Source organism: Carcharhinus amblyrhynchos, chromosome 24 (assembly GCF_965287045.1).
Source record: "Carcharhinus amblyrhynchos chromosome 24, sCarAmb.v2.hapA, whole genome shotgun sequence".
NCBI classification, from domain to species: Eukaryota; Metazoa; Chordata; class Chondrichthyes; order Carcharhiniformes; family Carcharhinidae; genus Carcharhinus; species Carcharhinus amblyrhynchos.
The window spans coordinates 6,948,228-6,972,864 of record NC_137347.1 but is presented as its reverse complement, the minus strand read 5'-3'; the positions used below and the strand labels follow the sequence as shown (position 1 = coordinate 6,972,864).

Genomic DNA, 24,637 nt, shown 5'->3' with positions numbered 1-24,637 from the left:
TGCTACAGTCCAAAGATGTGCGGGTTAGGTTGATTGGCCATGCTAAGAAATTGCCCCTTAGTGTCCTGGCGCGTGTAGGTTAGAGGGATTAGAGAGTAAACGTGCAGGGATATGGGGGGGTAGGGCGTGGGTGGGATTGTGGTCGGTGCAGACTCGATGGGCCAAAGGGCCTATTTCTGCACAGTAGGGTTTCTATGATGATGATGTAAAATACTGAATGGAGTGAAATATCCCACGGGTTTGTTGGGTCTCACCTGTTGAGTTGTACTTCAGCAAAAAAGCTACTTTAAAAGAGTTGTAGAGAGAAATTAGAGATTAGCAGAAGGTTCTTGTGTTAGATTTTGGGGTTATTTTGTGCAGTACCAAACACCATCTCTATAAAATCTCCCTTTCAAACGGTGAGTATTTATAAATGCCTAAAATATGATAATGTAACAAGCCAAAAGCTCTTGAACACCCAGTACCCTCTCATTATGAATCCAGAACAAAGGACATTCAAAACAAACCTCTCAACATCAAATAAAGTTGCCAAGTAAACATTTATTTAAAGAGGGTGTCTGTGGATTTTATCTGTTATTTATCAGATCGAGATCTTTTGATACAGGACTAAAAGATCTCTCTAGACCATTTTATAATAAGCAAACTGTTGACCAAATGGTTGTTGGGTGTCAGCCAGGCTCGATGGTTACACTATCGCCTCCGAGACTTACCCAGAGCGGTAAGCATAAAATCTAAACCAAGTGCCCCGATGCAGTACCGAGGGAGTGCAGCATTGTTGAAGGTGCTGCCTTTCCGATGAGACAGAGAGCTTTCAGATGGAAGTCTGATTCGAAACCAGGAACAGAAGGATTCTCCGAATGCTCCAGCCAATCAGCACCGCCTGATAGGACGACCAAGAGGTAATTCATCAGACTTATCACTTAGGAGATTTTGCAACACGTTGGGCCCTATTTTACCATCGTATCGTGCCCGAAAACGGCCGTGAAAATGCGGTGAAGTCGGGTGTGAGGCCATTAAGAACAAAAAACAAAAACAGCCCGGGAATCAGGCCCTTCGGCCCAACGAGCCCGCGCCGCCATTTTAACATTACCAGTACCCCCCTCCACCCATGACCCTTATCTATTGTTTTTATGGCCATCCAGATTGAGGGAAGACTAATTTAGGGACAATTTATTACTTCCAATCAGCTTAAGGGCACATCTTTGGGGTGTGGGAGGAAACCGGAGCACCCGGAGAAAACCCACGCAAGCACGGGGAGAATGCGCAAACTCCCACAGACACCGACCCGAATCCATGTGTCTGCACAGCAATCAGTGATAGTTACTGAGCTGTCGTCTTGCCCAGTATCTGGTCAGCGCCCATTAACATTAACGCGATCCGTGCCCATGTCCGCGCAGATGACCATTTTATCGAAACCCGGGAGTGGCCATGATTCACTTCGAGTCCGAAACGGGCACAGCGGCCATTTAAATGCATTTGCATGCGTTTCAATTGAATTAATGAACCACCCACCCAACTTTATCAGCCGTTCCCCCTTTTACCACCCAACTCGCCAGTCTGGAAATGGACCTGCTGAATGAAAGCCTGGATCGGGCGCTCCAGCTGCTGACGAGCGAGTTCAGAGCTTCCAACGGCTCCCTGACTCAGATCGGTGGCCGGGGCCGGGGGAGGGGGAACAGGTGGTTTGGGGGGTGGGGGGGGTGGGGGGGTGTTGTGGTTAGGGGGTGGGGGGGGGTGGGCGCAGTGGCACCCTCCAGCTGTCAGCAGCCGGCTTCCCAGTATGAATAGACTCCACCCATTCACCCTTCTGGCACGAATCACACTTTGCCTCATTTTTTCTCTCTAAGTTGCATAAGATTTGACTTTCTCGCTGAAGAAATGGGCGCAATTCTCTCCTGTTTTCACTCTCGTTTGGCACTCTTTTTGGTAAGATTGCCCTCTTTGTGTCTTTATTTTAGATTTCCACCAGCTGCAATATTTTGCTGTTTTTACTATGACGCTGTACAGGTTTTAAGTAAAGAATTTTGAGATTTCCAAGAGGACTAACTGACAGAGAAGGCCACAGGTGTGAACTAAAGGCCAGAAAATCAGTGCCATCTGCGTGTTGGTCACCCAAAAAACTGGATCTCACTTGAGTCGCGACAAAACACTGTGGTAAGTTCTAATCCAGCTCACTCTATTTGCCTTCTCTGATCTCTTAATCAGTCCTAATTAGCTTGCGACTGATCTTTCTAAGTTAGCCAGAAATTTTGTTTGTATGTTCAAGATAACACAACACAGAATGTTTATCCATTGGGGGGGGGGGAGTGGGGAGGAGGGGTGAAGTGCGGGGAATTTCCTGTTTGTTCGAATTTGACTCCAATTTTTTTTTGGGCACAAAGCTATTCTTGGAATGAAAAATTCCCAGCTTCCTCCTTTCTGTAATTGGAAGCAGCCGGTTTGGAACTGGGCCCTCCTCCCAGCCATTTTCCCAGCATGCCGTTGCCCCTGACGACCTGGAGGTGGCTGCTCTCCAGCCTACGGTCACATCAGCGGAGCTGCCAGGAACCTCAGCGAAGACATCTGATCCCACATCCTACTTTTATACGGGCTTTGCTTCCTCCCACTGCTTAAAACTTCATTTTAAAACCTGCCCACCGTAATTACATTTTTTGTTCCCCCCCCAGGGGTTGTGCCCTGTGGTTTGGGCCAAGTTGAGGCCTTTTTTTTTCTCAACTGTAGGGATTTGGCAAAATGCTGCTGCCGAGAATTTTTACACATGAGAATCCTTCTCCACCGGTTTTCTCACGTACCTACCTGAAGGGGAGAGTTTTGTCGGGTTATTGGGAAAGAGAAGAAGGGGACTGAAGCTAATTTCACTGTTCCTTCAAGGAGCTGTCACAGGCATGATAGGCCGAATGGCCTGTAAAATTTTATTTTCTGTTTTCAAACACATTTCCCGACAGTGGTATGCTCGGCATATTACGGCATGTTGAACTATTTTGGGGTCCTCGTTTTGAAAATAACAAGTCGGACAAATTTTGAAAGATGAAAGGTCATATTTCTATTCGCATGTCAAAGAACTGGGCATCATTGAAATTGGTTTCAACAAATTAAAAGTTGCGTCACATTCTGGGGAGATATCCTATACATCGTACAATCCTCCCATTCCCAACCTTCTTATTATACTCCCAAAGCTGTTCCATCTCTGACCTGTGAACTCCAACCCTTGCTGGTGTCATGGCACGTTTTGGAAAAGCTTTGACTTTTGCGACGCACATTGAGTAGGGCCAAACCATTCCCCCACTGTCTCGGCCCTCTGGACGAAGAGGTCACCTGAAAAACAGCTATTTGAGCTTCCTGCTCCTGCAGGCTGGATGGAGTGCAGGAGAGATGCTGGCGCTCGGGGGAATCGTGGACAATGCGACAGGGGCTTTTCTCTGACCCTAGACTAGATGATAAAGGAGTCCATTCAGCCCATCGTGTCTGCGCCAGTCCAACAAAAAGAGAGAAAATGCGCTCGCCTCTAATTTCAATCCCCGGCTTGGGTCATGTCTGGGTGGAGCTTGCACATTCTCCCTGTGTCTGCGTGGGTTTCCTCTGGTTACTCCGGTTTCCTCCCACACTCCAAAGATCTGCAGGTTAGATGGATTGGCCGTGCTAAATTGCCCCTGACTGTCAGGGAGACTAGCTAGGCTAAATGCATGGGGTTATGAGGATAGGCTTAGGTGGGATTGTGGTCAGTGCAGACTCGATGGGCCGATTGTCCTCCTTCTGCACTGTAGGATTCTATGATTCTGTCATTGTAAATAAAGTATATGCTTGATAGATCTCATGTGAAGGTGACATGTGATGATGTAGATAGATCTTTGCGATAGTGCATTGGAATTATCTGTACAAGGAAGACTTGCAATCACGTACAGCCTTTCACAGCATCAGTTAGGAGGTGTGGCAAAGCCTCAACTCCTGGTCTTTCCATGTGGAGACGACGAGGCACCTTTAGTAACAAAGCCTCAGTGCTGAACCTAAGCCCACACTGCGTTAAGCCGAACATATGACTGGTGTTCTAGGAATTTTGGGTGCTAAAAGAGAGCGGGGTGATTGGCCACCACGCAATTGCTTGGCTGAGGAGATGGAATGTGCCATCCTTACTCTGGAAGGAAGCCCAGGCAAGAGCTTTCACCCAGCCGCCATCTTGAATTTGCATTACAAACAATGGCTACACTTCAGGAAGCGCTTCCATTGGCTGAATGCCCTGAGGCCATGGCCAGCCCTAAATAAATTCAGATGCATTAAGTTCTTCATTCGAAGCAGAAGGATTCTGTTTGGCTGACTGGGTGTCCCGACCTCTGACCCAAGATCCCTGGGAATTCTGGGACCTCAACAAGGTGGACAAACCCCAGTAACAATCCCACAGAGCGCCAGGAGCCAGTGTTAAATTTGTAAATCTCCAAACCGATCCGAGATCAGGACAATGTCTGCTTGAATTCTATCTTCACAGAGCATAGGGAGGCACCAGGAATTAACGGGTAGGACAGAAGGTTCGAGCTTAGTGGCTTCATAGATTCATTGTGGATTTTTTCAGCTTATCCACCTCCATCTGCAACAAAACATGAAAAAAAAAGTTTTAAACAACACCTCTCATTTAGATTTTTCTTTGTTGGAATTTATTGGTGTTCTATTAGTCACAGGGTAGAAACAGGCAATGCTCCCCCGCCCCATCCTCCCTCCCTCCAATTTTCCCCTCACTCCTTTAGTAGTAATGAGCTCCTTCTTTCACAGAGACCTCACTCAGAGAGAAGAGACCACTGCTGCCTTTGTCCAGGCTTGGTGTGGAGGTGCCGGCGTTGGACAGGGGTAAACACAGTAAGAAGTCTCACAACATCAGGTTTATTTGGTAGTAAACCCTGTGCAAGAACTTCTCCGGCTAAGTTGAGGGAATCCTGAAATTCATTGTACAAAGAACCCCCAGCTTTTGTCGCGACACTACAGACTTCCTACAGAAACTCAGCACATGTGGAGCATTTGAACCAGGGACACTCCTCGTCACAATGGATGTCACGGCACTCTACACCAGCATCCCCCACAACGATGGCATTGCTGCAACTGCCTCAGTACTCAACACCTGCAACTGCCAGTTTCCAGATGCAATTTTACAATCATCCGCTTCATCCTGGATCTCAATGTCTTCACCTTCAACAACCAGTTTTTCATCCAGACACACGGAACAGCCATGGGGACCATATTCACACCTCAATATGCCAACATCTTCATGCACAGACTCGAACAAGACTTCTTCACCGCACAGGACCTTCAACCTGGTACATTGGGGAGACCATGCAGATGCTACAACAATGGATGAACGAACAACGCTCGACAATCACCAGGCAAGACTGTTCCCTTCCTGTTGGCGAACACTTCAGTGGTCATGGGCATTCGGCCTCTGACCTTCGGGTAAGCGTTCTCCAAGGTGGCCTTCACAACACACGACAGCGCTGAGTTGCTGAGCAGAGACTGATAGCCAAGTTCCGCACACATGAGGACGGTCTCAACAGGGATCTTGGGTTCATGTCACACTATCTGTAACCCCCGTGACTTGCCTGGGTTTGCAAAATCTCACTTACTGTCCTGTCTGGAGACAATACACATCTCTTTAACCTGGGCTTAACCCTCTCTCCACTCACATTGTCTGCAGCTTTAAGACTTGATTATACACTAGATACCTTGATGACATTTTCTTCCGTTGGACTCATGGTGAACAATCACTGAAACAACTATACGATCACATCAACAAGTTCCATCCCACCACCAAACTCACCATAGACTACAGTCCGGAATCAGTTGCATCCTTGGACACACGTATCTCCATTAAGGACGATCACCTCAGCACCTCACTGTACAGCAAGCCCATGGATAACCTCACGATGCTCCACTTCTCCAGTTTCCACCCTAAACATGTTAAAGAAGTCATCCCCTATGGACAAGCCCTCCGTATACACAGGATCTGCTCAGATGAGGAGGATCGCAACAGACACCTCCAGACCCTGAAAGATGCCCTCATAAGAACAGGATATGGTGCTCGACTCATAGATCGACAGTTCTGATGCGCCACAGTGAAAAACTGCATCAACCTCCTCAGAAGACAAACACGGGACACGGTGAACAAAGTACCCTTCGTCGTCCAGTACTTCCCTGGAGTGGAGAAGCTATGACATCTTCTCCAGAGCCTTCAACATGTCACCGATGAAGACGAACATCTCACCAGGGCTATCCCCACACCCCCACTTCTTGCCTTCAAACAACCACACAACCTCATACAGACCATTGCCCACAGCAAACTACCCAGCCTTCAGGAGAACAGTGACCACAACACCACACAACCCTGCCACAGCAACCTCTGCAAGACATACCGGATCATCGACACGGATGCCATCATCACACATGAGAACACCATCCACTAAGTATACGGTACATAATCTTGCAACTCGGCCAACGCTGTCTGCCTGATAGGGCGCAGGAAAGGATGTCCTGAGGCATGGTACACTGGGGAGACCATGCAGATGCTACAACAATGGATGAACGAACACCGCTCGACAATCACCAGGCAAGACTGTTCCCTTCCTGTTGGCGAACACTTCAGTGGTCACGGGCATTCGGCCTCTGACCTTCGGGTAAGCGTTCTCCAAGGCGGCCTTCACGACACACGACAGCGCAGAGTCGCTGAGCAGAGACTGATAACCAAGTTCCACACACATGAGGACGGTCTCAACAGGGATCTTGGGTTCATGTCACTCTATCTGTAACCCCCATGTCTTGCCTGGGCTTGCAACATCTCACTTGCTGTCCTGTCTGGAGACAATACACATCTCTGTAACCTGGGCTTAACCCTCTCTCCACTCACATTGTCCGCAGCTTTAAGATTTGATTAGCTGTAAAGACTTGCATTCTAATCAGTATTCTGTAAACTGTGTGTGCCTTTATATGCCCCGTTTGCGATCAGAACTCCCCACCCACCTGACGAAGGGGCAGCGCTCTGAAAGCTAGTGGCGTTTTGCTACCAAATGAACCTGTTGGACTTTAACCTGGTATTGTGAGACTTCTGACTGTGTCCAGTCTGCCACAGACACTGCTCAGCAGTGCCACCAGCAGGCCCTACAACAACACTACAAGTCTTGCCCGAACCTGATGGAGCTTTAATCTGTTTAAAACCCAATGATGTGGAGATATCGGCTGGGCTGGGCACACCGGTAGTGTGTGCCTAAACTGGACCAGATACTGGGCAAGACGACAGCTCAGTGACTATCACTGTTTGCTGTGCAGACACATGGATTTGGGCCGGTGTCTGTGGGAGTTTGCGCATTCTCCCCGTGCTTGCGTGGGTTTTCTCCGGGTGCTCCGGTTTCCTCCCACACCCCAAAGATGTGCTGTTAGGCTGATTGGCAGGAATAAATTGTCCCTAAATCAGTTTCCCTCAATCTGGATGGCCATAAAACATTAGACAGGGGTCGTGGGTGGAGAGGGGGACTGGTGGTGTTGAGATGGCGGTGCGGGCTCGTTGGGCCGAAGGACCTGTTTCCTGGGCTGATTTTGTTCTTTGTTCTTTGTTTTTAGTCAGCAGTCTCACAACAAACACCAGGTTAAAGTCCAACAGGGTTTATTTGGTATCACGAGCTTTTGGAGCGTTGCTCCTTCTTCAGGTGAGTGAGGAGTTGTGTTCACAAACAGAGCATTTACAGACACTAACTCAATTTACAAGATAATGATTGGAATGCGAGTCTTTACAGATACACCTCTCTAACCTGTACTTAACCCTCTCTCCACTCATCGTTACTATTCTTATTTTCTAATGATCCACCATTGAATTGGATCATGTCTGGTCAGTTATTGAGTCTAATCTTCTCTCTTGGTTCCATGACTCCAAATATCCAACAAACATCGATCAAGATCAGTTTTGACACTTACAGTTGCTCCTCCTGCCTCAGTGGTTTCTTCAAGAGGAATGGTCTAGATTTCCACTGCCTATTCTTATCATAATTAGAACCATAGAAAATTACAGCTCAGAAACAGGCCTTTTGGCCCTCCTTGTTTGTGTCGAACCATTTTTTGCCTAGTCCCACTGACTTGCACTTGGACCATATTCCTCCACACCCCTCTCATCCATGAACCCATCCAAGGTTCTCTTAAATATTAAAAGTGACCCCGCATTTACCACTTCATCTGGCAGTTCATTCCACACTCCCAGCACTCTCTGCGTGAAGAAGCCCCCTCCCAATGTTCCCTTTAAACTTTTCTCCTTTCACCCTTAACCCATGCCCACTGGTTTTTATTTCTCCTCTAGTCTCAGTGGAAAAAACCTGCTTGCATTCACTATCTATGCCCATCAAAATCTTATACAACTCTATCAAATCTCCCCTCATCCTTCTACGCTCCAGGGAATAAAGTCCTAACCTATTCAATTTCTCTCTGTAACTCAGCTTCTCAAGTCCTGGCAACATCCTTGTGAGCCTTCTCTGCACTCTTTCAGCCTTATTTACATCCCTCCTGTTCAGAGGACTGTAACTCTTGCAGGAGGTTTACCTGTAACGCATTTCGCTTCTTCCGCTCCTCTGCAATCTCTTCCCTCAAATCGGTTATATCTCTCCTGTGGTGGGGAAGAGGAGACCACTTGATTAGCTGAAATCTGGTTAAGTGTGTCCGACCTCACCCAGGTACAAAGCAGCAGAGGTCAGAAGGGCAATTTAACATCTCACTGATCGGTTCCTTTCTGGTCACAATGCCAGGGTGAATGGGTAGCTGTCCAATACTAGCACCGTCACCCACCCCACCCCAGCCCACCCCCCCCCCCCCCCCCCCCCCCCCCCCACCCCCGCCCCTCCTCCCCACACCCAGACCTTCCTACACTGGCTGATTGACCCTGGGTGGTATCAGAGCTGAACCTAATGCTGCCGTTACTCCGTACTTACTGGCACTGATCGCTGGACAGAAATGGAGAGCAGCAAACCTGGCTAATTTTCCCTCTCTGAGGAATGAGGCCAATCGTAGCTGTTGCCGCATCAGGCGCGCAGGGACCGAGCTGCAGATTGTTGGTCAGATAGAGAGTGGGCAGTTTATTCACTCACGGAGCCTCTTTGGAATGCACTCTGGCTCCATTATGTAAGAAATTTCTCTCCATTTTGTTTAATCTCCGTGTCACTATGCCTCACTATGCCTCCGTGTCACTATGCTTCCTCACAGTGCTAGGGACCAGGGTTAGAACATAAGAACATAAGAAATAGGAGCAGGAGTAGGCCATCTGGCCCTTCGAGCCTGCCCCGCCATTCAGTAAGATCATGGCTGATCTGAAGTGGATCAGTTCCACTTTCCCGCTTTCTCCCCATAACCCTTAATTCCCTGTCTATCAGAAACCTATCTACCCGTGACTTAAATATATTTAGCGAGGCAGCCTCCACCACTTCAACGGGCAGAGAATTCCAGAGACTCACTACCCTCTGAGTGAAGAAGTTCCTCCTCAACTCTGATCTACACTGCCCCCCCCCCCCCACTTATTTTGAGGCTGTGCCCTCTAGTTCTGGTTTCCTTTCTAAGTGGAAAGAATCTCTCCACCTCTACCCTATCGAGCCCCTTCATTATCTTGTAAGTCTCTATTAGATCCCCCCCTTAGCCTTCTAAACTCCAACGAGTACAGGCCCAGTCTGTTTAATCTCTGCTCATAAGCTAACACCCTCATCTCCGGTATCAACCTGGTGAACCTTCTCTGTACTCCCTCCAAGGCCAATATATCCTTTCGCAAATACGGCGACCAAAACTGCACACAGTACTCCAGCTGCGGCCTCACCAGTACCCTGTACAGTTGCAGCAAGACTTCCCTGCTTTTATATTCAATCCCCCTCGCTATAAAGGCCAACATCCCATTCGCCTTCTTGATCACCTGCTGCACCTGCAGACTGGGTTTTTGCGACTCATGCACAAGGACCCCCAGGTCCCTCTGCACCGTAGCATGCTGCAACTTCTTTGGTTCAACTCTGGCCTCGGGTCAGTGTCTGTGTGGAGTTTGCACATTCTCCCCGTGTCTGCGTGGGTTTCCTCCGGGTGCTCCAATTTCCTCCCACAGTTCTAAGATATGTGGGCACGGTGGTCATGCTAAATTGCCCCTTGGTGTCAGGTGGGGATTAGCAGAGTTAGTACCTGAGTGGAAACAGGGCTGTGTGGGATTGTGGTCAGTGCAGACCTGATGGTCTGAATGGCCTCCTTCTGCACTGTAGGGATTCTATGATGCTGCACTCCCTATTAATCAGTTTGATGATTCTGCACCCTTCAAGATGGTGCCAGAGTGTGGTGACTTCATGCAAGCAGTCCCCGGCATACCCTCTAATTCTATCCAGTGCTTTTCAAACTGATTCTAACTCTTATAAACTCTGAAACACTCTATTTCAATCTCTTCATTTCACATACTGACCGACTCAAGAACAGCTTCTTCCCTGTTGCCATCAGACTTTTGAATGGACCGACCTTATATTAAGTTGATCCTTCTCTACACCCTGGCTTTGAGTGTAACACTATATTCTGCACCCTCTCCTTTCCTTCTCCCCTTTGTGCTCTATGAATGATATGTTTTGTCTGCATAGTGTGCAAGAAACAATACTTTTCACCATATCCCAATAAACATGACAATGATAAATCAAATCAAATCAAATCTTATTCCTAGTTTGATAATTCTACACTCTCCTGTTCCCAGTTTGATGTTGATAGGCTGTGTGATGATATCATGCTATTAATATATTTTATGTTTAAGGGGGACTGCTTTAACATTCAGTGTTTTGTTATATAGAGTCAGTTTGTCTGGAAGGAATACAGTAGATGCTGGAAAGCAGGATAATTATTCATTTTAGCCATGTAAGTATTTATTTAGCAGAAGGCTTTTGTTTACAAAAAAGGACGCCTGGGGTGTTTTTAATTAATCGGTATAAAGGGTCATATTGTCATGGGATCCTAAAAATAGGAAGAGCTTGGCTTCTAGCAAAAAAACAGTTTCATTTTCATTTAAAAGAGCAGTTGCTGACTGGAACTGTTTAAAGAAGGGGTCTGCTCTCTGGCTCCAAACAAATCTCTCTCTAAAAAACTTCTCTGAAGGCTCTGAGGCTGTTAACCAATATAAAACAAGTATGCCTAGGCTTGCTAACTATGCTTAAAGTGTGTTTTAAGAGAGATATTGCTTAATTGGAATTGAAATGGTAATAAGTCAGAAAGTAAGAGTTGTTTCCTTTTATGTTTAAAAATTGTTCGATGGGTAAGAGTTAAACTGATCCATTCTGTTAGAGTTAAACTGTGTTTTAATAAAACGTGTTTTGATTTAAAAAAATTCAAACTGTGATATGAATAAAACTTGTATTTTTTAAAAAAAAACCCTAATTGGTCATTTCTCCTGAGGTAGAGCATCTTTTCCTTTCACATTTATGCCCAAATAGAAAAAAACTGTTGGGGTTCTGGTCTGGCACCCTAACAGTTGTCTGCTGTCTGATGTAATAAGATGTGGGAACAGTTTCTGACCATTGTTACTTACAAATGCAGATTCTTCACTAGGTCCAAGCCTAGCTGCAGACTTCGGATCTCTGCTGTCAATGCTGCCAATATTGTGGCCTTGTCCTCACTCTCTGCCACCCTCTGTTGTTTGTTTGATGGAACAGACATTGCTGTGCTTGGTTTGACAGCAGACGCTTGGAATGTTCTTTTGGCGGGTGGCTCAGGCAGTTGGTTGGTTGGAGCAGTCACCCTGGCCGGCATTGAGGGGTGTGGAGACCTCTTGACATCCTGCCACGGAGAGTTTAAGGAAAAGAGAGAATTAAATGTGCTGATGGCGCCACGTGTCCACAGGAGGGAAGGAAAGCCAAGCTGGGGGGATTTACCTCAAGGCTTCTGGGGATGAGGGACCTCATTCACGCGGAGACCCAAGAGAAACATGGGATTGTATAGCTTAGAGCAGAGAACATTAAGGAGAGATTTATCAGAGACGTTCACATTTGTGAAGTGTTTGAGTGCAATAAGAAGAATGAAACTCTTTTCACTCGCAGGAGAATCCGAGAGGATGTGAGCTCAAGGTAATTATCCAAAGAACTGGGGGGGGGTGGAAACGAGGGGAATGGAACAGATTATCACAATTCTCTATGAAACAGTGTTAGAATCTGCTTCAATTTAAATAAAAATCCAATGGGAATTTTATAAATAAATTTAAAAGAAATCCTTGGGACTGTGGGAAAAGAGCAGGGCATTGGAACTAATTGGATAGTTCTTTCAAAGAGCTAGCAAGAGGCCCAATGGGCCAAATGGCCTCATTCTGCACTACAAGATGCAGTGGTTGCCTCAGAGACTATTTGTAGTCAGTGCCATGTTGTGCCATGTGGTAAATATCATTGGGTATCTATGCCAAGGCCTTTGCCAATGCAGCTCTGTTACCAGCTGGACAAAGGCAATAAATGATGATTCCTCCTGTGCGCTTCTCTCCCAGATTCAATCCCAGTGTCTTCCTGCGTCTCTGTGGCCTTGTCCACACTTGACTGCAAATTTCAGTCTTAAACTCCCCATTCTCCCATCCAGTGAGGAGCCTCTGGAACCAACAAACTCCATCAGCTCCCTTCAGGAGGAACATTTAAGAGGAAAAAGCGAAAAGGTGAACAAATAGACAATTTTTAAAATCTCTTACTCACGTAAGTTCAACAGTTCTCATAAAGCTAATCATCTTACTGCAGGTACATATTATTCAAGTTAAGTCCCTCTGAAACCACCTAGTGTGTCCCAGCTCCACAATGCCAATGTCTAAAACAGGATTGCATATCTATCTGGATGGCCATATAAAGTATGATCCCAACTCAACCCAACTCTCACTCGGACTCTGATTTCTGGAAACATCTGAAGGAAATAGCTGCATAGATCAAAACCAGAAACAACCTATGGATCTAACGTGCTGGATCTATCTGGGGTGCTGCTACCACAACATTCCCGACATGTTCATGCACACACTCATGCACACGCATGTCACACACATGCACACACATGCACGTCACACACACACGTCACATACACACATATCACACACACGCACATCATGCACACGTATGCATCACGTGTACATACATCACACATCCCCACACATCACACACACACATACATCACACACACATACATCACACGCACCCACACATCATGCACACACACACATCACATGCACACACATCACACACACACATATGCACACGCATCATGCACACATACATCACGCACACCCACACATCACACATGTACACACACACATCACGCACACACATCATGCACACACATCATATCGATGCTCAACTGAATGAAACAGCGCACATCATAACTGAAACTCTCCATTCAACTCTCCTCTCTGGCTTCCCGTCCTTGCGCACAGCACTCCCCCACACACCTGCCAACTGACAACAACCCACAAACTGGTTGCAACTATCCGTGCTGCACCTCACTTAGCATTCCAGAATGATCTGTTCAACCCACTTACTGCCCACATTCCATCTCAATCTTCCTGAGATAGATCTACAGGCAGAAATCCTTTGGATCAGGAAGTCACTGGGGGAAGTCGCTAATAGGTTCCTTGTGACAAACCCCACCCGGCGAGCGGTTTTGAACTATTCCAGCGATTTGATCCTCACTAAATAATCTCAGGGCAGGTCAGAGCCCCTGTGCGGCTAACCTCTGCTGCCAGGGTCTCGGTATAAATCCCTCATGGAGAGACACACACAATGCTGCACATCACCAGAGAATGTCTCTCCCTAGATTAAGTTGCAGACTAATTGCCTTAAACTCAGCAAGGCAATCACTTGGCTTTGGGGATTTGCAATCGCTAAATACAGGACAATAAGATGATGAGGGGGATAGATAGAGTGGACATGCAGAGTCTATTTCCTCGGGTGGATGTAGCTGTTACTAGGGGGCATAACTGTAAGGTTCATGGTGGGAGATATAGGAGGGATGTCCGAGGTAGATTCTTTACTCAGAGGGTGGTTGGGATGTGGAATGCACTGCCTGCTGTGATAGTGGAGTCGGACACTTTAGGAACTTTATTGGATAGGCACATGGAGCACTCCAGAATGATAGGGAGTGGGATAGCTTGATCTTGGACATAGCTCGGCACAAGATCGAGGGCCGAAGGGCCTGTACTGTGCTGTAATGTTCTACGTTCCATGTAATAAGAATAATCAGGCTTCTCGCCAGCAGCACTTGCAAATCACCTCCCAGATCACCTTTGATCTTTGAGACAGACCCGCTGGCCTTAGTCTCTCAGGGTCCCCATTGGCTGTGGGACATTTCCTGGGATCAGCTGAGGTGGGGAAGGGGAGGTTTGGGAGACGTGTGTACCTGGGATTCTAACCCTGCTCAGAAACTTGTTTTGGACTGAGGGTAATAAGTGACTTTGGGAGGAAAACCCCAATATATTGTTTTGTAAATTTAAAAAATCGATGCTGTTCCACATTTCCTGCTCACAGGCCTCACTTCCTTTTGTCACTGATTTTAAGTCGTTCTTCTGTCATCAACGTTTGACATGATAAAGTCATAAGAAACAGGACCATACAACCGGTTCAGCCTGCCCAGCTATTCCATAAGGTCAAAATTGCTGAAACCACAGACATACTGCTGAAGTTTTTCATCTTGCACTCATCAGGACAAATGCAAGAATGCCTAATTTCAAATAATCACAACTATTTATATTGCAATAACAAAGGGTAATGATTGGCCAAGACATTGTCAAGGAGCTTGGATGCTTATAATAGGCAGAGTGTAGATCATACTCAGCCAACCCACACTCGCAAAGCCCAAAACAATGGGCTTGATTTTACCATTGCATCCTTTTTCAGGCACAAAGACTTGGTAAAGTTGGACATGAGGTGAGTAATGTAACCCACGTCCACCTTCATCCTGGTTCCCCCTTTACCAAGGCCCGAAAATGGCCGCGATTGGGACCGCGCCCAAAATGGGCAGGATGGCCATTTAAATGTATTTGCTGCCCGCCCAACTTTACCTACATTTCCCCCTTTACCACCGCGTTTGCCAATCCAGAATTGGCGTAAAACAGACATGCTCCATAACAGTCTGATCTGGACACTCCAGTTAGTGAGTACGGAGCATCTGACGGTTCTCTGCTGGAGATTGGTCAGAGGGGGGAAGTGGGGGTGTGGTGGGATGATGGGTCTGCTGCCACTCTGACTGTGATCAGTGAGGGGGAAGGGGGGGGGGGTCACTGCCACTCTGTTTGTGATCAATGAGGGGGAAGGGGGGGGGTCGCTGCCACTCTGTCTGTGATCAGTGAGGGGGAAGGGGGGTCTGCTGACACTCTGCCTGAGATTGTTTGGGGGGATAAAGGGGAGATCCGCTGCCACTCTGCCTGAGATCGGTGGGGGAGAGGGGTCTGCTGACACTCTGCCTGAGATTGGTTGGTGAGGGAGGGGGGTAGAGGGAGATCCGCTGCCACTGTGCCTGAGATCGGTGGGGGAGAGGAGCCCACAGTTGGTCTGGGTGGCGAGAGGTGGGGGTAAGGGGGTCAGTAATGTTGTAGGGGTGGGGGTCATGTCTGTGGAGACCAGGGAAAGGCATTATCTGGCCCGGGAGGGATGTGGCAGGGGAGATATATTCTATCTTTGTTTCTGCGCATGTACAGTTGGAGGCACTGATCGGAGCTGCAGGATTTCGGGTACATTAAGCCCCACCCACAGGCGGGGCAGTGCGATTCAGGATCACTGATATTTTTGCAGGCAGAATGCATGTGGGGTAACGGGTCTAAAAGTCAGATCTGAAACATTCCCAGTTTCATTCCCAGCACTTCGAATCAAAATGGTAAAATAGGGTCCAAAAGGTCCACTGTTAGACGTGACCCCCCAATTGGGCAGCACTGGATGGTCAATCCTGAGTGTGTTGGTAAGGACACGAACAGCCAATTTAAAATAATCAGCTGAGTTTGTAGCATGGCTCATTTACACACAGGGACCCTGTAATCGTAGAACCCTACAGTGCAGAAAGAGGCCCTTCAGCCCATCAAGTCTGCACCGAACACAATCCCACCCAGGTCCCTACCCCCATATCCCACATATTATACCCACTAATCCCTCTAACCTACACACTCCTGAACACTAAGGGGCAATTTCTTAGCATGGCCAATCAACCTAACCCGCACATCTGTAATTCTCTCTAAACAAAAGGAATATGTTCAACCCTTGTACCTTTTAGGATCACTACAGTGCAGGAGGCTCTTTGGCCCATCGAGCCTGCACCAACCACAATCGCAGCCAGGCCCTATCCCCATAACCCCACGCAGTTACCCTAGCTAGTCCCCCTGACACTAAGGGGCAATTTTAGCATGGCCAATCAACCTAACCCGCACATCTCTGGACTGTGGGAGGAAACCGGAGCACCCGGAAGAAACCCACGCAGGCACAACGGGAATGTGCAAACTCCACACAAATGGTCACCCGAGGCTGGAATTGAACCCGGGTCCCTCGTGCTGAGAGGCAACAGCGCTAACCACTCTGCCATCTTCTTAAATTGCTTGGGGAACCGAGAGTTTCCCGTATCTCTCCATTGTAGCATCTCAGCCAATCAGAATTGATTTATCAACCCATGAGCATCCTCTTCCCTTGTAGTGTAAATTGTTGTGGTAGTTTGAAATTTGGCATTCTTGGGTTTGTCCTGATGAGTGTAAGCCGAAAAGCTTCAGCAACATGTCTCTTTTTTCAGCAATATCATGGCTCACCTTCTGCCTGCTCCCCATATCCCTCAATACCTTGAAAAACCAAAACCATAAAAATATGCGACGATGGAACACACACAACCCAGAGGAAACCCACACAAAAGTGGGGTGGCATGGTGGCACAGTGGTTAGCATGGCAGCCTCACAATGCCAGAGACCTGGGTTCGATTCCCGGCTTGGGTCACTGTCTGTGTGGAGTTTGCACATTCTCCCCGTGTCTGCGTGGGTTTCCTCCGGGTGCTCCGGTTTCCTCCCATAGTCTGAAAGACGTGCTGGTTAGGTGAATTGACCCGAACAGGTGCTGGAATGTGGCAATTAGGGGAATTTCACAGTAACTTCATTGCAGTGTTAATGTAAGACTTACTTGGGACTAATAAATAAACTTTATTTTAACATGCAAATGCCACACAGACAGTGACCCGAGGTTGGAATTGAACCCAAGGCAGCAGTGCTAACCACCACTCCGCTCCAAGCTCCCTCGTATCTTGTGGTATTGTGTGTTCTTCATCATGAAATCCATGCATACCAGACAAAAACTGAAGCAGATTAACATATCTGTTGAGGTCCTGATATATTATGCTGCGTTTCCCTTTTGGACTTAGTTCCCAGTGTCTTGTTCTCTTAAAATATATTCTGACATTTGGAATCATCTCCCACGCAAGCGGTGGGAGCTGCTCAGAGCCCAGAGACAAGTGGGAGACTCACAAACTGGGTGGGTGGCCTGCGCCCCTTGGGTTTGGGTCTGTCTGTTGTCGGGTGCCTCAGCTTCTCTGTTGATCCAGCCAGCGTGTCAAAGTTCATCGAATCTAAGAGCGGAAGGCAAATTTAAAAGAAATAAAGTAAAAGTTTATTTCATCAGTGTCATAATTTGGTTTACCTTAACACTGCGATGAAGTTACCGAGAAAATCCCCTAGTTGCCACACTCTGGCACCTGTTCGGGTACACTGAGGGAGAATTTATCACGGCCAATGCGCCTAACCAGCAGGTCTTTCAGACTGTGGGAGGAAACTGGAGCACCCAGAGGAAACCCACGCAGACACAGAGAGAAATGTGCAGGCTCCACACAGACAGTGAACGAGGCTGGGAATTGAACCCTGGTCACTGGCGTTGTGAGGCAGCAGTGTTAACCACTGTGCCACCGTACGGTTTTTAACCTGCAGGGTTTCCTGGAAGAGGATCGCCAGTTGAATATTAGTTGTTATCTGGTGGGGATTTTGAGCAGAGTTCTTTCGAGAAGTACATTCCGAAACGTCATATCAGCTCGGCTGTAAGGGGTTGCCATCCCCCTTAGTCAAATGTTTCAAATACACTGTCTTAGAAACGTTAACTACAATTGCCATCAATAGAAACATGGAATTAAAATTCTAAGATGACTCCCCAGTGCACTACTGACAGAACACTGCACTGGTGGAGGTGCCATTTTCTGGATGAGGGCAGAGTTTTCCCATCCTGCTCCCCACGGGAATCGTAGCATGGGGTAGTAAGGGCGTGGAATGGCCTGCCTGCAGCAGTTGTGGACTCGCCAACTTTAAGGGCGTTCAAATGGTCAGTGGATAGGCATGTGGATAACACTGGAATAGTTTAGGTTAGAGGGTCATTAGATTGGTTCCACTGGTCGGCGCAACATCGAGGGCCGAAGGGCCTGTACTGCGCTGTAATGTTCTATGTTCTATGTAGCAGGCGGGACAGGACCATGCAAAGGTCTGTTGACCTTGAGCAGGGTTTTCCGGTCTTGGAGCGAGCGCGGATGGAAAATCCCGCTCCAGATGTTAAGCTGAAGCCTTGTCTATCCTCTCAAGTGGATATAAAAGATTCTCATGAAAGGTCATTTTGAAGCAAAGGTTTTCCCAGGTGCTCTGACCAATCTTTATCCCTCAATCAGCTGGAGCAGATTATCTGGTTATTCCTAACATTGTTGCTTGTGTGAGCTTGCTGTGTGCAAACTGGCTGTGCACATTGTAACAATGCCAGTTAATTCCATTTACTTGCAGGCAGGCGGTGAGTATTAACTTTACTCTCTGTGAATAGGAAGACAAAAGTGGCAGTTGTTTGTTAGGAGGTGTGTGCTTGTAATATATTACTCTGAGAATAAATATAAAAGTGTGTAAAGATAGGCTCCGGTTGTCTGCTTTCTGCAATAGACTACACTTGAATAAGTACTTCATTGGCTGTAAAGTGATTTGGAACATCTTGCTGCCTTGGAAAGCACTCTGTAAATGTGAGTAAATGTAGCTAACAAAAGGGGTAAGTTCCAAGGAGTATCTAAGGAGAGAGAGGGGGAGAGGCGCAGGGGGGAATTTCAGAGTTTTAGACTAATGTAGCTGAAGGCATGATTCCCGCATTGGCAGAGGGTTAAAAATCAGCGATGTACAAGAAGGGGGAGAATTTTAAGAGCACAGAGACCTGGGAGAATGTAGGAGATCCTGGAGGGGGTCACAAAGATTAGGAGGAGTGAAACATGTGTTCTAGACATTTTGGTGTTGAAAATGTGCAGTCTGCAAACTGTTATTAGCTTTGCTGCTCATTTATCAGTAACTCCAGGACTCAAGTCCAATTTAACCTCAATCTAAGGGGCTGCCTTGTTGACTGGGGCCTGAATTGCAATGGACACCTAGCCATTTCCCCCCCCCCAAAAATTGTATTTTTGCACAATTCCTTTCTCTATTTTTGAAACTGGCACTGGGTTAGAGAGGCTGTGGGGGATATCACGACCTGAATGCTTGCATTTTTAACTACTCTGGCTCTCTGTCTGCTGAGAGGCTTTGATGCAGGTTGTTTAAAAGTACTTTACAACCAACGGGCTACTTTGGAAGTGTTGTAAGGTAGGAATGGACCTACCTTATGTTAAGTTGATCTTTCTCTACACCCTAGTTATGATTGTAACATTCTGCACTCTCTCCTTTCCTTCCCCCCTTGATACTGTTGTAAGGTAGGAAACTCCAAAATCCGACGAACTGCGTGACTGGTTAGCATGTCAATGACGGTGTTGACCGAGAGAAGGTGTTGGTTGGGGTCTTCATCTGGTCTGCTTCTTTGAGCAGACAGGACTTTGGTTTAACATCTCATAGAATCCCTACAGTGCAGAAGGAGGCCATTCAGCCCCTGGGGTCTGCACCAACAACAATCCCACCCAGGCCCCATCCCTGTAATCCCACACATTTACCCCACCAGTCCCTCTGACCAATGTATCCCGGGAGACTTAGGAGCAATTTAGCTTGGCCAATCCAGCCAACCCAAACATCTTTAGACTGTGGGAGAAAACCGGAGCACCCGGAGGAAACTCCCACAGACACAGGGACAACACCTCAGCCAAAAGATGATACCTCTGACAGTGCAGCACTCCTTGAGTATGTATTAAAGTGTCAGCCCAGCCTCTATGCCCAATCTCTGGGGCTGAGTCCCGAACTGATAACCTGCTGATTCAATGCGAGTGTTACCACTAAGCCACACTCAGTGTACGATTGTACATGTCACGTGTGTATGATTGCTGCTGCTCGATTTACAACATTACAGACAAGTGGTTTCGGATGGAGCCTGGTTCTGAGAAATGCTGAGCATAAAAACTACTTCCTAATTGCTACCCTTTCTTTTGCTACTAGCTATCATTGCACCTAAACACCAATCTAGGAGCACTGCTCACTGCCAACGCTACACTTTCAAATTTACAAGGAAAAAACTTGCATTTATGTAACACCTTTCCTAACCACAAGCTGTTCTAAAGCACTTTACAGTCACTTAAATACTTTAAAAGCGTAGTCACTGTTGTAATGTAAAATATGCTGCGGCTGATCTGTGCACAGCAGGCTCCCACACGCAGAAGTATGATCATCATAGACTCCATACAGTGCAGAAGGAGGCCATTCGGTCCGTCCAATCTGCACAAGCTCTCCGACAGAGCATCTTATCCAGGCCCACTCTCCACCCTATCCCCTTAGTTTACACTCTTGGGACAATTTGGCATGGCCAATCCACCTAATCTGCGCACCTTTGGACTGCTGGGGGGAAATGATGATTGGGTCATTTGCTTTAATGATTTGATTTAATTTGATCTGTTATTGTCACATGTATTAACATTGCAGTGAAAAGCATTGTTTCTTGCGAGCTATAGAGACAAAACATACCGTTCCTAGAGTACATAGGGGAGAAGGAGAAGAGAGGGTGCGGAATGTAGTGTTACAGTCATAGCCAGGGTGTAGAGAAAGATCAGCTTAATATAAGGTAGCTTCATTCAAAAGTCTGATGGCAGCAGGGAAGAAGCTGTTCTTGAGTCGACTGGTACATGTTTTCAGACTTTTGTATCTTTTTTCCTTACAGAGGAAGGGGGAAGAGAGAATGTCGGGGATGAGCGAGGTCCTTGATTATGCTGCTTTGCCAAGGCAGTGGGTTGGTTGAGAGCTAAGTATTGGATACTGGGTAGAACGCCCATACTCGTCTTTGAAATAGTGCCATGAGACCTGTGTCTGCCTATGAGGCAGCAGTGCTAACCACTGTGCCATCATACTGCCCTCCACACCCCCCTGGCCATGTATTCTCCATAGCCACTCACCCAGTAACCACAATGTACAATCCTCAGGACCCTACAATTGTAATGGAAATTATTTTAAACTCATTGATGGTGGAGACAGGGAATGAAACCTCTAAAATTCAAATATGATCCTGAATTCAAACACGCTGTGAGTGGGGAACAGTGGAAAAGCAACTGTGGCATAATAAGTACATATATGTAGAGGAAGTTTAGATGTTTTTGTGCCTAAGTACATCGAATGTATAATTATAAAATCCTCCAGAATGTATGGGTGAACCACTGGAGGGTGACTAACTGCTAGACCAAACAATATCAATACCTTAACCATGAAAGATGCAGTGTTGAACAACCAATACCACAGGGAGTGGGCTGTAAGGTCAAGCTGGGATCTGACTACGTGATCAGTAGGGGACTCTGATGAATTCACCAAACCTCAAGGATAGAACAAACTGCAGGGTCACACCAAAATCTCCCAGCTAAACATGTGTGTCCTAGCTGGAGGATATAACAAGATAAGGGCAGAGAAGATAGCATAAGTTTGTTGCTTCAATCTAGTGGGAACAGGTTGGTATGAAATTTGCATTCCAGTTGGGATTTGTTACATGGCTAGGTGGTGAGATAAAGCCATCCTGACTCAAAGGATAGAATTCACAGTTAATGACCAAGCTCAGGGCAGGAACAAGAGGAGATAATGACCTGCTTAGCAGAAATACCTGCTGAACCCACCCAAAGCAATAAATGATGAACTAGCTATTTGTCACCAAGATGTCAGGGATAACTGCTGATCACTCAGGCACCCCCACTTTGACTAATAGCCACTTCCATTGGGTTAAGGGGATAATGTGCAGTTACCAACTCGATATTGGTATCTGAATGGAAGGGCGCAAGGCAACAGATTTGGTCAGCGTGCCTACATACTGCACAATGCAGTATAAATCAGATATGGAGTAAAACTCCCTCTACACTGTTCCATCGTACATTCCTAGTGTTGTGCTTGCTTTGATGTTTGAGTTTGATTGAGTGGAGGGGTTTTACGAGCTATGTAAACACCCTGGGCTGCAGATCCATGAAACATCATACTGTCACCATTACCTGTATCACTGGCCCTGTCTGTGGCTGCTTTGTTGTGCTCCTGAGGAAGGAGACCTTGCTCTCCGTTAACTCTGTAAAGAAAAACATTTGTGAACGTCATCCCTTCAATACCGCGCTCCCTGCGCTTTGTCTGAAAAAATGAAGAAGCGAAACTTTATGATGTAAACCTGCTTCTAATTTTGAATATCTCCCCCTCTGACTTTCTCTTCCTTCCCCTAATGCATGCTGGGGAGGGACTTCACACCAGCCTACCAAATGGAGACCAATTTCTCACTAGGGTTTTCTGATGGCTGTTCCTGCTTTTCCTGAGGTCAGTGCTTCCTGATACAAGACCCTTCCCGCAGCAGCCCCAAACCCCATCCTCACCAAATGCCCTACTGATACCTAGGCAACGTGTGTTAACAGCACATTGGTTGGAGAGGGATGGTGGACGGTGTGCACACACTAATCAAGAGGTGGCTTTCTCACTGGCCCTGAGGAAAGGTAAAACCATCTGTGCAAAGATATATTTTTCTAAGCTCTCACCTAATTCCTTTTGCGATTGTTTTAAAATTGGTGACCAGTGGAGGAAATCAAGTTTAACTTTATAGAATAGAATTCCTACAGTGCAGAAGGAGGCCATTTGGCCCATCGAGTCTGCCCCGAACACAATCCCACCCAGGCCCTACCCCCACATCCCGACATATTTACCCGCTAATCCTCTAACCTACACATCTCAGGACACTAAGGGGCAACTTTTTTAGCATGGCCTATCAACCTAACCCGCACATCTTTGGACTGTGGGAGGAAACCTGAGCACCCGGAGGAAACCCACGCAGACACGAGGAGAATGTGCAAAACTCCACACAGACGGTGACCCGAGCCGGGAATCAAATCCAGGTCCCTGGAGCTGTGAAGCAGCAGTGCTAATCGCTGTGCTACCGTGCCGCCGATTTAGGCATTAGTGTCATAAGTAAGCTTACATTAACACTACAATGAAGTTATTGTGAAAATCCCCTGGTCGCCACACTCCGGCACCTGTTGTGAGTGACTTGGAGGGAAACATTCCAGGTGGTGGTGTTCCCGTGTGTCCAGTGTGGTGGAGAATGGATTCATCATCTGAAGGGGTATGGTCCATGGTGATCGAGAGTCAATATTGAGGACTCCCAGGGTCTGATAAGAGAATAGGAACATTGGGACAGGATTCTGACCATTTAGCCCCATAAAACTTCCCCACACCTTTCAATGGGACCATGGCTGATCTGCATCCAACCTGGATATTTGATTTGATTTGATTTATTATTGTCACATGTATTAGTATACAGCAAAAAGCATTGTTTCTTGCTTGCTACACAAAGCATACTGTTCATAGAGAAGAAAAGGAGACAGTGCAGAATATAGTGTTACAGTCATAGCTAGGGTGTAGAGAAAAATCAGCTTAGTGCAAGGTAGGTCCATTCGAAAGTTTGATGGCAGCAGGGAAGAAGCTGTTCTTGTGTTGGCTGGTACATGACTTTTTCCCAACGGAAGAAGGTCTGGGATGCATGGGATCATTAATTATGCTGGCTCTTTTCTGAGGCAGCAGAAAGTGTGGACAGAGTTAATGGATGGGGGGCTGGTTGGTGTGACGGATTGGGCTACATTCACGACCCTTTGTAGTTTCTCGCAGTCTTAGGCAGAGCAGGAAGCATACCAATGTGTGATACAACCAGAAAGAATGCTTTCTGTGGTATATCTATAAAGATTGGTCAGAGTCGTAGTGGACATGCCAAATTTCCTTAATCTTCTGAGAAAGCAGAGATGTTGGTGGGCTTTCTTAACCATAGTGTCGGCTTGGGGGTTGATCTGGACACCTAAAAACTTGAAGCTCTCCACCATTTCTACCTACCTTTACGACATACCCCTTAACTAAACCTATCGATTCCAGAATTAAAGTCAGCAGTGGATCAGCATGAATTCTTTTTTGAAGAAGAGAGTTCCAAATTGCTTGTTGTCTAGAATCGTTTCCTAAATTCATCCCGTAAGGTCAGATTCTAGTGGTTAGACCGTGCCCACTTGTCCAGGATCCCCCAACCAATGGTTTATTTCTATCTATCTTTCTCATTCCCTGAACTATTTTCAAAATGTTGATTTAATCACGCTATAAACTCCTAAATTCCAGAGAATACATTCCTAGTTTGTACAATCTGTCCTCATAATTTAACCGATGGATTTATCAGGCTGGGTAAATCTACATTATCCTCTAAGGTCAGCATATCCTTTCTAAAATCTGCTGCCCAGTGCTATCTGACTG

The 24,637-nt window shown here is 46.8% G+C and overlaps 1 protein-coding gene across 1 annotated transcript in view; it reads right to left on the bottom strand.

Annotated features, from left to right (window-relative positions):
* Positions 1–2,900: 2,900 nt before the first annotated feature.
* Positions 2,901–24,637, bottom strand: part of sh3d21 (SH3 domain containing 21) — a 99,818-nt gene continuing 78,081 nt past the window's right edge. The window contains exons 13-17 of the mRNA XM_080211607.1: positions 22,366–22,436; positions 17,453–17,553; positions 11,540–11,787; positions 8,557–8,620; positions 2,901–4,579 (exon numbers count right to left, since the gene is read on the bottom strand). Coding sequence (XP_080067733.1) covers positions 4,538–4,579; positions 8,557–8,620; positions 11,540–11,787; positions 17,453–17,553; positions 22,366–22,436 — 526 coding nt within the window. The 3' untranslated portion in view covers positions 2,901–4,537. The remainder of the gene's footprint in view (positions 4,580–8,556; positions 8,621–11,539; positions 11,788–17,452; positions 17,554–22,365; positions 22,437–24,637) is intronic.